Source organism: Buteo buteo, chromosome 2, assembly GCF_964188355.1.
Source record: "Buteo buteo chromosome 2, bButBut1.hap1.1, whole genome shotgun sequence".
NCBI lineage: Eukaryota > Metazoa > Chordata > Aves > Accipitriformes > Accipitridae > Buteo > Buteo buteo.
The window spans coordinates 48442977-48458722 of record NC_134172.1 but is presented as its reverse complement, the minus strand read 5'-3'; the positions used below and the strand labels follow the sequence as shown (position 1 = coordinate 48458722).

General features: G+C 42.5%; 1 protein-coding gene across 1 annotated transcript in view; it reads left to right on the top strand.

The window, feature by feature from the left end:
- Positions 1 to 15746, top strand: part of ITPRID1 (ITPR interacting domain containing 1) — a 35109-nt gene that overhangs the window by 12054 nt on the left and 7309 nt on the right. The window contains 2 exon segments of the mRNA XM_075042014.1: positions 511 to 565; positions 15430 to 15515. Coding sequence (XP_074898115.1) covers positions 511 to 565; positions 15430 to 15515 — 141 coding nt within the window.

Below are 15746 nucleotides of genomic sequence, written 5' to 3'. Positions count from 1 at the left end.
AGATACCCTTTTCGATTAGCTCTGAAGGAGTTTATGCAGCACCATGACATCATGTTCCCCTGGATAATATGAAAAAGTCAGATGGGTCTTCATTCCTAGAGGAAAAAAAATTCTGACCTTACATACACTCTTTGGCAAGAATTTGCCTCCATATGGTTACATTGCCTTGGGTTTCTTCTACTAAGTCATTTTTTTTTTCTAGGGACATTTCTCTGAGGCTGTTCAAACAAGATTGTTAGTGTACTTATGTGTTGGGAACCTTTATGTATTGATTACTTTGAGCAAGGCTTGGAAAGGTTCTGAGTCTAGAGCCTGGTTTATGACAAAAACAAATATTTTAAAGAGGAGACAATCAAAAAAGGAACTATCTGAATGATTTTATGTTTTCACTTTGAAATGTCCAGAAAGTTTTCTTTTGTTTTTACTCCTAACCCCCCTCATAATAAGGCTTATACTCATAATCATTACCATCAATAAGAATTTTTCCTCCTCTCTTCCTTTTCTTTTCAGATTCAGAGTTTTGAGGATGAAAGTCTATGTGGAAATGCTCCTGACACCACTTCAGGTGAGTGTTATGAAACAGACAATTTAGCCAGTTTTGTTTTTAAAACACTGTTCCCATGTAGCTGCTTTTAAAGTTTATCCTAACAATAGGTTTTCCTTCTCCGCTCCCATCACCTCTGGCATTTGGATGCATTATTCTAGACATGGCAGTCTAGCTCATAAGACTTGATAAATCATAGGGCTGTAAAATACACTCGGCTTGTCAGGGAGACACGATGAGTACACATGAAAAGGCTACCTCACCTGTACAGCTTTGAGCCTGTCTGATGCTTTAAGCAGACTGCTCTACTCTTCCAAGCGACACCAAAGCTTTGCTCCTGCTTGGTGAATTATTTGCCAGATGCAGACGACCCGTTATTAGCCAACTCTCAGATCCCTAGGAGATTAGTCAACCAGCAGACTGGACACAGTGGCTCTTCAGCCACCCTGTACCCAGCTCAACCAGGACTGTGCAACCAGGACGTTCTGGTGGCAGGATGGCCTCTACCCCATCATCTGAGTCTCCTATACCACATAGACTATCACCACATGACTGGACATAGCATTGAATCATGTGTTAGAAAATAAGTTACTTGAGGAGTCTGTGAAAGGAATAAAAGCAAAGCTGTTAGACCAGATGTTATGCTGTCATTTGGGGCAATCAGCTTGGATCCTGAGAAGCGTTTGCTGTCAGGGGTGGCAGTACTGGGGAAACGGAGCTTTCTCCAGAGCAGGTAGCAGTCAGCCTTGCTCTCCAAGGACCCTTGCTAACCAGTGGTTAAAGCAGGACTGGCAGTTTGGGTTTTTTAAATGAGGCAGAAATTTAATGTGAAAGAACTAATAAGTAGCAAGAATCATAGAATCATTTAGGTTGGAAAAGACCTTCAAGATCATTGAGTCCAACCATCAACCATGCCCACTAAACCATGTCCTGAAGTACCCCATCTACTCGCTTTTTGAATACCTCCAGGGATGGTGACTCAACCACTTCCCTGGGCAGCCTATTCCAATGTCTGACAACCCTCTCAGTAAAAAAACTTTTCCTAATATCTAACGTAAATCTCCCTTGGCTGCAACTTGAGGCCATTTCCTCTTGTCCTGTCTCCAGCCACCTGACAGAAGAGACCAGCACCCACCTCGCTACAGCCTCCTTTCAGGTAGTTGTAGAGAGCAATAAGGTCTCCCCTCAGCCTCCTCTTCTCCAGACTAAACAACCCCAGTTCCCTCAGCCACTCCTCGTAAGACTTGTGCTCCAGGCCCCTCACCAACTTGGTTGCCCTTCTCTGGACACGCTCCAGCACCTCAATGTCTTTCCTGTAGAGAGGGGCCCAAAACTGAACGCAGTACTCGAGGTGCAGCCTCACCAGTGCCCAGTACAGGGGAACAGTCACCTCCCTGCTCCTGCTGGCCACACTATTTCTGATACAGGCCAGGATGCCGTTGGCCTTCTTGGCCACCTGGTCACACTGCTGGCTCATATTCAGCCGGCTGCCAACCAGCACCCCCAGGTCTTTCTCTGCTGGGCAGCTTTTCAGCCACTCTTCCCCAAGCCTGTAGTGCTGCATGGGGTTGCTGCAACCGAAGTGCAAGAAGCAGATAGCAAGGGGCAAAAGTGAAAGTTTGGTAAGCCCTCACCTTTTGAGGACTACATTATATTACTTTGGGGGAGCCAGCACAAATAATTAAGCAACCCAAGTTCATACACAGGTATCTAAAAAAAAAAAAAATCAGATATGCATTGGTGCTGGTCATTCACAGATACCATTGGCTGCAGTGGCAGCTGGATTTGCAGGAGTGAAATCATGAGCCTGTTGAAGGCAGTGGCATAAGTCCTACTGACTTCAGCAAGGGCAGTGTTTTCATCAAAGTGTGTGGGGTTTTCTTGGTAAATGTTAGAGCTCCGTAAAGGCGATAAGAGCAAATCATGAACTCCTCTATTCTGGAAGGTTTATTTTTGTTACCAAATTATCTGTAAGCATAAGTTTGCTGTTCTACTAGGGGGTTTTTTAACTGTGTAATACATGGCGTATCTATGGCATTCAGCTGCTATTGCCACATCTTCTGGCAGGGTTGTTTGTGTCCAATCTGTCAATGTGTGGCTCCAGTGACTTTTGGGGCTTAATGTCAGGTCCTTGTTGCTATTCAGACTGTATGATTTGTTACCTGAGTTACGTGAGGTTACTTTGATTTTGTTCTCTGATGGATGTCTTGATCTTCGTGAACAAACATGAGCCCCCATACCAGTAGTCTTGCTCATAGAAGTATCTGTACAAAGATTAGCAATTCCCCAGGACTGGTGCAGTGAAAAACACCATTTGGACAAACATTCAGTGAGAAATTAAAAAAAGAGAATGTGGACATAGCCCAGTGGGGAAAAAATTCAAAATGTAATAACGTACCCACAAATGTTTTTTCCTTTCTTTGTCCATCTCTAAAAAATGACTGTGTTATTTAATGATGAAAGGCATTAGTTAAAGGATTTAGCAGATTGTATAGGTGTATCAATCACAATGTAAAGGGTAAAAATAACTGTATGCCCTGAATACTCTTTTAAGACATAGGAATAAGCATGTAATTAGTAGTGATTTCATGACAGAAAACGCAGAAATTAATTATTTGTTTTTAATTCTGGTAGGACTGTCATCCAGTTAAGTGATCAATCAAAATCATACGAACAAAGTGAACTTATGTAAGATTTATGCCTTTGCAGAACCATGATACTATTTTAGAGTTTTGTTTAAACACTGGAATCTCTCTTTCTCTCTCTCTTTTTCTCTGTTGTTTTACTGCCATTGATGCTTGGCCTAAATTTAAAGTGGAGATTTCCGGCTTTTTTTTACAGGCTTTTTTCATATTCTCTCTCTTTTTCCCACTGCTCTTAAATTGCATACCCTTCCATACCCATGGGAGTTTTATTGCGACTTCAACTTGCTGTGCATCATGGAAACAGTCTAAAAATTGCCAGTTGTGAATGTAATATTGTTAGTAGTGAATAATACCTAGCTCTTAAGAAGGTTCCTACCAAATTCAGCAGAATGTGGCTCAGACCCATAAGCAGGGGTCCTCAAAATAGGAGTGAGTGGGAAATAGAGTCCATCAGAAGCCTACACAAAGAAAACCTCAGCTCCCAGGAGAGCATGCCTGAATTTAGATTTGGCCTCCAAATTCTCTGGGGCACAGGCTGCCTATTTCTCAAGGCTTGTGCTGTGCCTGATACCATAAGGGCCCACTCTCATCTGGTTGTGGGCTCTGTTGGAAAGGGTGTGAGTGATGATGCAGATGTGAGAGCCTGACATGACCCTGCAGAAATGGAAACTCACCTGAGTGGGAAAATGCAAGGTGCCCACTATGAGAAGAAATAGAGGTAGACAGGAACAGACTACTTTGCCTAGATGGAGCATGTTAGAGACGGGTGACTTATAGAAGTACTTGTCCCAGTGGTATTGTCCCTTGGCTCTGTAGCCTGGCCTCAATTTTAGTCCAATTGCTTAATTTTCTACACTCCCCATGAAAGCCAATTCCCTGGCTGCTGTGTGTCTTCTTTATATTTCTCCATAATGTAGATTCTGGCTGTTTAACTGCAGTAGGCTTTATGATAAGGCTTTTTTTCCCTCTCTCTTGGCAGAATGCTGAGACTTAATTTTAAAAGACGCTCAAACCCCCCAAACATCCCTGAATGACTTACAGGGAAAGCAGAGTGTTTTCTAGCTCTGTTTTAAAAAATATTACAATCTTTTTTATTAGGCAATTTTATCATTGTTATAAATAAGTAATTGTACTGGGGAGAAGGGATAATCCTTATTTAATTAAATTCATCTATACTCCCAGGTTGGCAGCAACCAGACATATGTGAGACTAATACCCACAGCCTGCCTGTATGCATGTGCAATTAAAAATTCACTCTACAGTAGCACTGGCAGTTTAGTGTTGCTTTTGGCATTTACAAATTCTTTTATTTTGTGACTTTTTTTTTACCATACACATATGCTGGAGCAGATGTTGCTTATTTGTTGTTTATTCAAATCTGTAGGCTCTGGCAGCTAACTCCATTGTTCTGTAATGAAGCTTTATTCACTGTCCTGTATTAGGACCCAGCAAATGCATGACAGACAGAGTTAGCTCTCAGCAGGAACTACAGTTATTGTCCTTACTTATTGGCTGTTTATATTCTAAAGCTCACAGTTGAGAAAGCTGGCTGGGCAGGGTAAGGGGCTGGGGATGCTGTGTGCAGAGGAAAATTACTTGACTCCACTCACTGTATCTTTGCCCTGATGAGGTGCAGGCTTGCATGTAAACTCATCTGTTGCAGGGATTTCATATTCAGCACTTGAAAAATAGAGCTGTTCTCCCCCTCCACCCCCTCTTCTGCCTTGTTCTCCCTCCCCCACCCCTGCTGCTCCTTCCTTTTTCAATTAGCCTTTGTAAAGCATTGGGTTTAACTAAAGGATGTTTCAATGTTGCTCACCCCCGTTAACTCAGCACGTGCCTGAAAATTCATTAGCAGCAATGTCTATTAGGGAGGCATCGGAAGTCGGTGTTATTTCAGTGCACATTGTAGTCACCCGCTCCTCCTTGCTCCTTATTAACTTCCCTCTCCCTCTGCGGAGCGGCCACACACCCAAAAGGCAGGAATTCCTGCACGGTGCTGACCTGAGCGGACACACTGCTCCCGGGCACTTGAGTGCCAAGAGAAAGGCATTAGCCTGCTGGAAAAGCCCTTGGTAGCCCAAGAGGCAATCAATCAGGGAAGTAACCACCTCCATCTGGCTCGCTGTGACATGGTAGCTTGCTACCGAAGCGCTTGTGATTCATCTTGTCCCAACGAGTGGTGCCAGGGATCGCATGCACCCAGTTTTTGCGGCAGCTGGGAACGTCCTAGCTTCCCTGTGCGCTGAGCTGACACATTAGCTCCTGTGACTTATCAAGTAGCAATTCTTTGAATTATCACACCTTCACTCCTCCTACTCACCAACTCCTCTGATGGTTTGGCACCATGGGAATATTTGCAGAATGCAATTGGTATTTCTTTTAATTGACTGAGTGCCAAGAACGTGAATCCTGTTTATTATCCATTATCCATTGTAATGTCTGCCTGCAACTGCAGGAGCAATGTCTACAAAAGTGCAAGAAGAATAGGCACAGGTATTCCTAGGCTTCAAAGAGTACAGGATCTTCTGTGTACCTTTCTCTAGTTTCAGTATTAAGAAGTGAACAGCTATTTCACATTTCTTATTTGCTGTAGTGCCTACATAACACTGTTTTTCTTCATATATAACACAATGAGTTTTAGTTTTAAGTACAGATTAAAGGAAAGGGAAAGGCAAAGAGACAGCCAAAGGGAAGACTTGCTAAAGCTGCAGCCAAAATCAGGAGCTGAACTTAAAAATGTCCTACAACTGCTCTTGTGTTGATATTGCCTGACATTTATGTTAAATTTTGCCATTGGTTAATGATCACATACAGTCTCCAAATATGAGTCCTCCCTTCATAAAACGTGATGAATAATAGATCCATAATAGATAGATCCCTCTTTGCAACAGTTTTATCTTCTGCAGGTGACCTGGCACAAAGGAGACATCCACCTTCTTTAAGGCTGCTTTGGGTTGCCTTCATTTGTTTTATGATGCCGCAGCCCATATTTTTCCCATCTTCTGCACATGAACCATGTAAAAGCCTTCTTATTCTTTCCCATTTCTTACATAAGGGATCTGTAAGTGAGAATAAGAGGAACCCATATCATTTTAATGCATTTTGTATCCTGAAGAAGTCTGGAGAGAAAATCCTGTGGTCCCAGAAAGAAGCAGAGACAGAGAAAAGAGTAAAGTGAAAAGCAACGTTGTGAAATGACGAGTCTTCAAACCTTCCTGCATCTTTTCCCCATCCAGAAACATCCTGAGTTGTCTGGTCCCCTCAGTGAAGTCCTCCTAGAAAGACAATTTACTTCTGCAGCTCTTGAGAATACCCTGGCTGCTTTGCTTTGCCACAGTCCTCCTTGATGTATCTCATGCACAGGTGTATGTCTAAGTTCAGCAAAACATAACAATGGACACCCAGGAGGTGGTGATGCCACGCTCACGAGTACAGAAACTAGATGGGCAGCAAAGAAAGGAAGTCTAGCAGACTTTTGAAATGGCTTCTGGGCAGTCACGCCACCCACCAGTGGTGTCGGGACACCCTACCTGTGGTCCTCAGATCTAAGCAGCCATCCCAAGAGCTTTGAGGGGTTGTAGGATTTTCAGTGAGTGCATTCCTAAAAGTCATTGCACATTTATAACGTTTCATTGCATATATGTGTCATTTTAGGTCCTACTGAAGCAGGCTGATTCATCCTAGTGGGAAAGGATATGCACACACTGCATACTTAAGGCAGATGGCCCAGTGAAAGTTATAAAACCTGCTGTTGTTTAAATCTTTGGGGGGGGGGGGGGAAGAATCATAAAATACCTTAGGTATCCAGGAGGACAATCAAATACTTAAGAGACATTGGTTTAGATTAACAGTGATAGCCTTTTAAACAAGAAAACTTCTGAAATGAAATCTAGTTATGCTAAAGTTGTGCTGAGACCTTGAAAGGTCTTTTCTAATATTTCCTTCCCTGCTTTTTCTTCCCATGCCCTCAACAGACCATAGGAGGATCAGAGCCTTGCCTGTGCAGTCACAGACCTCCATGTTGCTATACTAATTGTTCCAGTTGACAGACTGACCCTTTGAACCTTGCTGCAAAATTCAAAAATCCCAACCCCACATCCAGTTTAGGCTTTTGAGGCAGCTTTGTGAGAACTTACATACTTTTTCTGATGGCACCACATTGCTTTGCCATGGCTGCTATGAGAGGGTTGATTCACCTCACTGTCAGTGACACCTGTGAGAAGGGGACCTTTTGTTGTTATTCTGGGTATATTTTTATGCTCTGGAGAACTCTGATTTCTTTACAGATGAGAAACATGATTCTTATTCCATACATTGCCTACATACTTGTCAACTACTGGCTGATACTTAGCATTTCTCCTTGGGAAAATATCACTGACAAAGAGAGGCAAGCTTACCAAGCCTGACACTCTTAGACCCCCTGAATGCAGTTTAATGGCTATTACCATGGAAATAGAGCTATTATAATTGACTGTTGATCTCTACAAAGTAACACCCAAAAGCCAGATACCTGCTCTGGCCTCCCAGTTGCTTTGGGCACTGCTGACCATGCAGAAGTTGTAGGACCTAGCAAAAACATAGGGGCTTTTCACTCATTTTTCTCAAAGGTCTCTGTAAGAGTTGCTGGAAGCCATCCTCCCTTTTGTGAGGTGCTCTCAGTTGCAGAGCGCCCTATGAGGCTCCTTGCGATTGCCTATTTTTTATTCATTATCTCTGTGCAGCTGCTACTGGGAGAAGTTGTGATGTAACATGATCTACAGTGTAGGCTGATGACATTCAGCTCTACCTCTCATTTTCATCAGAAGCAGACACAACCATCACCCGTCTCTCCCGACATTTGGCAGCGGCACGAATCTGAATTAATGACAGTTGGCTGAAGCTCAGTTGAAATAAGATGGAAGTGATACTGACTCTCAAGGAAAAGTAGGAGGAGGATCTGGCAAAGTTTGAAGCTGTTTCATCAGCTGAGGGAAGATAAAAGACCATTGTCAAAGTGACTGCAATTTCAGGTTTTGACTAGATTCATCACTACTCCTAACCTCCCAGACTGCAGAAACATCATTTATCACAGAGAACTGCCTATAGTGTTCTCTCTTTTCCTGTCAAATTCAGCTCTTGGATTACTCATTTATACTTGTACCATTTCTAGGGCAGTGTGTTCTTGTGTAGGACAGGCAGGAGGTGATGGGAAACTCTGACTTGGGGGGAAGGCCTTGCTCAGGATCACGGCAGTTTGCAGGGATGCGTCCGCTGCTCTGAGCAACAGTGTGGGAGATTCATGATGTTGATCTGTATTACCAAACCTGATATGACCTCTGTCCCCAGCTACTTTAATTACTTTCTGTAGCTCCAGCCAACCTGTTAAAGGAGGTTTCCAGAGTTGTGGACCAAATTGTACTGGGGATATTCTTGAAAGGGGCAAAGGTGGAGACTTCTGGATGGTGAACCTCTTCCACCAGTGCCCACAGATGTCAGTTCTGACCCTCTCTAGAGAGGCACAGGGTTCACTAGTGCAGGAAATTACATCCTTTTCTGTCATGTACAAGGTAGAGAACATGCTTCCCCTGCCCGTATTCATGTCTGATTTGGGTAGGAAGGAGGGGAAATGAACAGTCAAAAAAAAAATTAAAATGGTTTCATTTTTCTTTAACGAATAGCTTTACAGAATATTATCAGCTAATTCAGTTCTTCTCCAAAGCTTCCTTCTACACAGGAGCTCAGGACAACCTGTAAAGCAAGAGAGTGAAAGAGAGAGCCAACCAACCCACCCACCAGCCCCAGGCATTTCACAAAGGAGTATATTTATACCTGCTGTCGCGGTGCTGACTGTAGCACGCAGCAGATGTACTGAAGCTAGTTTTAAATCAGTAAGCATGTGCATCACCTTTAAAGCATGCTCGCATGTAGTGCAGGTACCAGTGGCTGTCAGCCACAGCATTGTGGAGCTGACAGTGCACCCTCTCACCCTGCTTTTTAGACAGCTTTTGCAACCTAGGCAGCGCTCCAGGCTGCTGTGCTCTGCCTGCCGGCTGTGCTGTGCCACGAGCATGCTAGACATAACCATACCATACACTGAATCTTAAGCCAAAAACTTGGCTGGAACTTGGTGCAAAACTGCTTTTTTCCTCGGGTGTTCTGGAGGAGGACTGAAGCTGAATGCTCTGACAATAGACGTAGATTTGCTACCTAGCTATTGCTGTCATGTTCTGGGCCAGCACAGTTTGTGTCTTTAATGCTCTGTGACCTGGTTCCCTCAAGCACTTATGGCTGATATCTGGAGAGCATCTAGGCCAATGTCCTCCGAGGGGGACGTGGGCACCCAAAGCTCTGCGGGGAGCCGGGCCCTGGGTGAGGAGGGGGAGGCTGCGCAGGAGGACAAGAAGCATGCACGGCGTGCGCGCTCCCAGGGCCCCTGGAGCTACGCACGTGTCTCCTGCTAATGATGGCTGTGACAGCCAGACCCCCATGATAAACATGTAAAGAACTGCAGGCTGAACGCGGAGATGAAGAAAATATCGGCAGCTGTCACGTGACGTATGTGTCCCCCACCTTGCGTCCCCCCCGGCCCTGTCTCACCTCCTCGGGGTGCAGCATACATGCGCTCGTGTCCCACCTGAGGTGGCTGCAGTCACGGGGGCTGCAGGGCTTTCCCCCTTGTTCACAATGAGTCTGGCTTCACCCCCACAGAAAGAAAAGTATACCTGAAGTCTTCCATATGCCAGTGGTACCTAAAGTGATGGGGAAAAGAACACTGCAGACTGGGTGAGAGCTGGGGGAACAGGGCTTTGACAAGCAGGAGGAAATTCCTCAGAGGAGCCAGGTTTTGCTCTTCTGGGCACAGAGCTTTCTCCTGTTCCGTTCATACAGCATGTACCAGCACAGCGGGGCACAATTAATAATAGAAATCGCTTTGTGTAGAGCTTTTTTAAAAAATATTTTCACCCAATCACACTGTGTAAGATGATTGACATGAAATTCCCCTTCAATTCAAAGGGAGCAGGGGATAGACAAATTGAATAGTTACACTTGGCTTTGAATAAAAATAGGAGCTTTTGCTGCATCTGGTGCATTTTGGGGTGTATTATTTGCTTTCAAATAATATGGCTATTCTAATAAGATGGTTTATCTAATTTCTGCTGTAATGTCATTGAAAAATAAAATTGCAGGAGGTGAATAAAAACTCTGGTTTGTGCCGGCCTTTGGAAAACACGGTTTGTGGTTTATGTGCTGCTGCCATCTGGTGACTGTTCTCCTGAAATGCAGCACAAGCCCGAGCTGTGGCTGTACGGAGAGAGGTGAGTGCTGCAGCTCTGCTCCAGCGGCAAGCGGTTCTGGACTGAACCCTCTTAAGGGCAAGTTGTAGAACTGTGTGTTGCGTTTGGCCAGAAAAGAAGTATAAACCAGATCTTTCTCACCTCAGTTTGCTTGTTCATCGCCGTTTCTGCAATGCGGAAAGTGAATCAGTGTTACAGAAGTTGTACAGGGATATTAAAAAAAAAAAAGACTAAGAATAGACTTTTCCTTTGAGATTTCAGTGGCACTAAATGAAATGTTCATGTTCATAGGCAATAATCAGTAATCGGTGCAGTTGTCTGTGGGGAAGCTACTTCTTAGATTAAGGAAAGACAGTACGATATGCTGGGAACGAACAGATTTTATGGAACATTTACATGGGATCAAGTTTTTCCACATACATGGGAACTGATACAAATAACAACTTTTCTCAAAATCCTGAAAGTTGTACAAAATTATTTCTTCCAATGCACCAAGGCTGAGTGAGCTTCAGAAAGTCCACTGTTCTGGATAACAGCACTAAAAAAAGGGTTCTTTTTGGCTTATGCAGAACACACATTTTCAGTGGAGTTTTATTAGCTCTTAATGGCCATATCGTGGTGTGCGATACTTAAAAATTAGTGGTGCCTATCCTCTGAGTAGCAGGAGAGGGGAGTAAGCTGCAGCAGCTCTGCCATCGTAGGACTGGAGCATCTGTAACTGTGCCGTGCAACTGATGTATTCCTCTAGCGCGTAGCCAGCTCACCCTGCAACATCATTTTGTGTGATGCCATAGGCAGGGCAGTGTTGTTAAGGATAATATACAGATTTATCAATTTGCAGAGCAGGAGGAGATAGAGTGAAACATCTAAATGGGAAGGATGCAGTTAACTACTCAAAATGAACCCATTTTATTTTGAAAGTACTGTTTGAAAATGTCATGTAAGATAGAAATTCTTGATTTTTTTGCCTTGTGTTGGAGGATCAGAGCCTTCACATCTTCCACTCGCTGTCGTAAGGGCCATAGTGCTGAGCAGCTTTGGTGGACAAAGCATTTTAGCATTTGATGCCTGTGTTTGAGAAGCAAAAAACCAAAGCATCCAAAATATAATAAAATATCCATTCAATTCTGGCACTTCTGTGGATGTGGTGTGATCTTCATTCACCCCATCTCTTACTGCATTTGACTACTGTTGAATTCAACTGGTTGAATGAATGTGTTTCTTAAGGCCCAGTCAGTGAGATATTTGTCTGTCCACTTAACTCTGGGTGTGGGAATATTATGCATAGATTTAGGCCTGAATCTAATTTCCCTGCTGAATTTAGCCAGAATGTCTAAGGTGTAATGAAGTTAATGCCTTGAGAGTTTTGTGCAAGAGATACTGCAAAAATGCCTTTGCCTATAGAGCAAAGTGGGAAAGTCTTATTCTAAGTAAGTCCTTCAGGCTTCTTTTTCTTTTACAAAATATCTGACTAAATTGTGGCCTCTGTGTGTTATTTAGTCCCATGTATGTAGCAGATAGTTTTAGAAATATTTATCCATATCAATGTCCAGCAACATTTTAAAAGCTACAAAAATATCTACAATTTGAACAGCACTGCTAGGTTGTAATTAGCCATTCTGCGTTTTCCTATGACAGGATGAGCAGTCCAGATTTTAATTTGTGAATTTAAAGTTCAAATTTGCACAAATGCTCTTGCATTTGAAGTTTTTGTGCCTATGCTTCCCCACGTACTCAAATTATGTAGAAAACAAATATTGAAGTACATTCATCAAGGTTAATGTGATTCAAAAGACATGCAAAAAATGTGCTATTATTTACAAGCAGTGCAGTAATTCTCATGGCATCTTTTACAGTTTGCAACCATTCTCCAGGCTGGAACCTAGAAAGAGGCTGTGTTGTTTGCAGCCAAGTCCACAGAAAACCAGCTGTGGAGTCTTCAGAAGAATGCAGAACTGTACGCCAGCACTTATTTTTTTACTAATTAGGGAATATTCTTTTGTTAATGTTGAACCTAGGAGCCTGGTAGTTTCAGAAAGTTCCTGCACTGAAGGCTGCTGAAAATGAGAGCCACTGTGTCTGCATGCAAATAAGGGGAGAGAAGAAGTCTCTTAATGAAATTGGATTGATCAAGTAAGGGCTGGAAAGCTGTGGGACCTTTGGGATTTGGAAGGCATGTACTTTCTTATGCGATACAAAATGAAGCAGAAACCCGATTAGTAAGTTCCTCTAACCTATTTTTATTTAAAATTCAGGCAGAACAGAAATGGGATGCAGGAGCTAAACTATCCCAGTTCAATTAGCACAGAAAGGCGAAGAGCCAAGGTTTTCCTCACCAAGACCTTCAGGGGCGATTCTCAGTTTTCCTCTTTCCAGCATAACCAGATGTATTCTCTGTACAGGGCCCAGAGTTGTAATTTTTAGTTCATAGTTGAATACTGGTCTGCGTCTCTACTTCTTCTCCAAACATACTTTATCTTTCCTTGGTGTGATGCTCTGCATGTATTTGCAGAATCTCTACAGGTTTGGGTGTCTCCACGCACTAGGAGAACTGAGCAGAGCTACATGAATAATGGATATTTTGGTTCAGTGGCTAAACCAAATTATCGAGGGAAAAATGCAGTTTGGGTAGACTAGAAGCAAAAACATATTTTGCTTAATGTTCAGGTGATTTAACCCATTTTTTTGCACCATTCTTCAAATGAAAAAATTAAGTTGCTCCCAGGAAAAAAAAAAAGCTCATTTGAACGAGAAAGGTGAGAGCATTTAAAAATGTCAAAATAAACTATGTAAATTTTGCCAACCTTCTCCCCCATCCTTTTGGCCAACTTCTATCCCTCCTAAAGACAATATTTCAGTTGCTAAAAGGCTTTAGTTCATTTAAACATGAGGAATTTTTGCTGTGAAGAAGTGGTGTCCCTAAACGTGACCTTGGCCACTGCTGAAAGGGCTTTAGAAGCTAGTCTGTTCTGGGACAAACCATTACCAGCATCCAGCCTGGACATTTTCAGATACCTGGTAGATAGAGTAATTTGTCCTAGGAGAACTAGCAAAGACCCACTTTGGACGCACACCTGTAAAGAGTCAATCTCCTAGTAGAAACTCAAGCTATGGGTATCCTCGCTGGATATTAGAGCCTGCCAAGAAAAACAGCCACTTTGGTATCCTATGTGTCTCAGAAGAAAAACAGGCACCTTAAAACACTAAGTAAGCAGATAATGTGGGCTTCTAACTCTGCAGACTTTAAAGCCTGAAGGTCGGTTGTTATGATTGTAGGATACAATTGAGTATTTGAGACTCGAATAATTTGAGTCTCAAATTGGTTGGACCTACAGCAGCTGAAACATTTCAGCTTTTCAAAATTTTTCAAAGCCTTTCTTTCTTCATTTTTATGTATGGAAAACCATAGGCCAGACTGACACACTGGAAGCAACAGCTGGCAAAGATGCAAAGGGTAATTGAAACAGCTTAAAAAAAAACTTTAGAGAATCTGTAGAGCAGTCTCCCTTGGGGAGAAGCTGAACCATGATGTTGCTTGTGGGAAACTGCAAGGATGAGTTTTGAGACCACCCACAAACCAGGCAATTTTCAGCAACATCACTGCAGAGTTTGTAATGTGTGAGATGGGAACCACATATTTCTCATCTGAAATAGGAAAGTGAGTTAGTGACTGGTGTGCTGCTGATGATACCAGGACTGACAATGCAAGTAATTAATTTAAAAAACATAAAATTATACCTGGTTTTGATTTTACAATTGCTGCCTACAAATAGATTGTGTCATTTTCATTAACTGATGCCCAAGAAATATTTAATAATGCCGAAGAAATATTTAATAAAGCCCATAGTCTGTTAATATGTGAAAACATAATTTTAGACTTTTTTTTTTTTTTTGCATTTTCCAGTTCACACAAATGAGAATTAATAACTTGAGTCTCAGAACTACTAAGTGAATTGTCATATTTTCACAGCTATAACCAGAAAATAAAAAACCTTAGGATTCAGTAGTGGTTATGTAAGCAAGGAACAAGAGAGGAAGTGTATCCAGAGTGTCTCAGTCCCCATCCCTTCCCTCCCCTAGCAGACTCCCTCAGCCTGCTCCCCCAACTCTACCTCTCGTTTTGTGCCAGGTATCTAAGAATGAGGGCATTATCTGAGGATGAAGGTTATCTGAAAGTGCCAGTTATCCAAGGGCTGAGAGGCATTGGGATGTACAGGATAACTGAGGGTTTACTTTCAAGCACTTGCACTTTTAAAGAGGCTTGGCTTTTATTAATGAAATCAGCTAGTTAATGGTGTATAATTTATTTAATTGCAAAAGTTGGGGTAAGAATTGATTTAGCCAGATGATGTGGCTGCTAGATTAGAATCCTTTTCTGGAGTAAATCTAGAATATCTTCCTCTTGCCTTTATGTCTTGCCATGCAACCCTACATCATCTCTGCTTGTTACTGTGAATTCCTGTACTCAGACCAAAAAACAACAAAGATGATATATGGTGCATCAAAGTAGAGACAAACTGGTCTAGGGAGAGGCCAGGGCAGCTCCCTTTCCCTGCATGAGTCTCCTGGCTGAAGACATTGAAACTACATAGGTATAAATGAGACTTGGTCTGAGCCAGTTCTAACGCTCAAAAGTCAACATTTTTAGCAAAGGATAAAAAAGTGATTGGCTGCTTTATAGGTTATTTACACTGTGTATGTTGTGTGAATATATCTAAATCTGAAATCTGCAGTTGATGATTACACTGGTGAATAAGTCAATGCTTAGTAACATCAGCAGTAGCTATCCTGAGCACATTTTGTGACTTTTTTTCTGGCTGTAGCAATATTGCAGATTTCTGGCCAGGATCAAGAATATTTCTAGAAATGTACATTTAAAGTGCCCCTGCTTAGCTCTATATTCATTTTGGCCTGGTACTGCTTTCTGTCTTTCTAATTTTTCTTATTCTTTTGTTTTCCACAGCAGAGGTGATGGTGACAAGAACAAGCAGCTGCCAGTCAGACAGCAGTGGGTTCATGGAGGACCTGCCAGAACCTGTACTCTTGCAAGTAAGAAATGGGCAATAGTCATCGGTAGGTCTGTGAAAAGTCTGTAAACCTGGCACAAGTAACAAAAAGAAAATCATGGAGCTGTGAAAGCTTTGTGAAAACAAATTCATCCTCCTAGAAAATCTCAGAAGGTGAGAAGCTTTCTCAGAACTTTGTGCAATTCTTCCACCACACTAATGCAAGATTTGTGCAAGGTTACAGGCATTAGAGAAGAAATATTACAAGAATCTT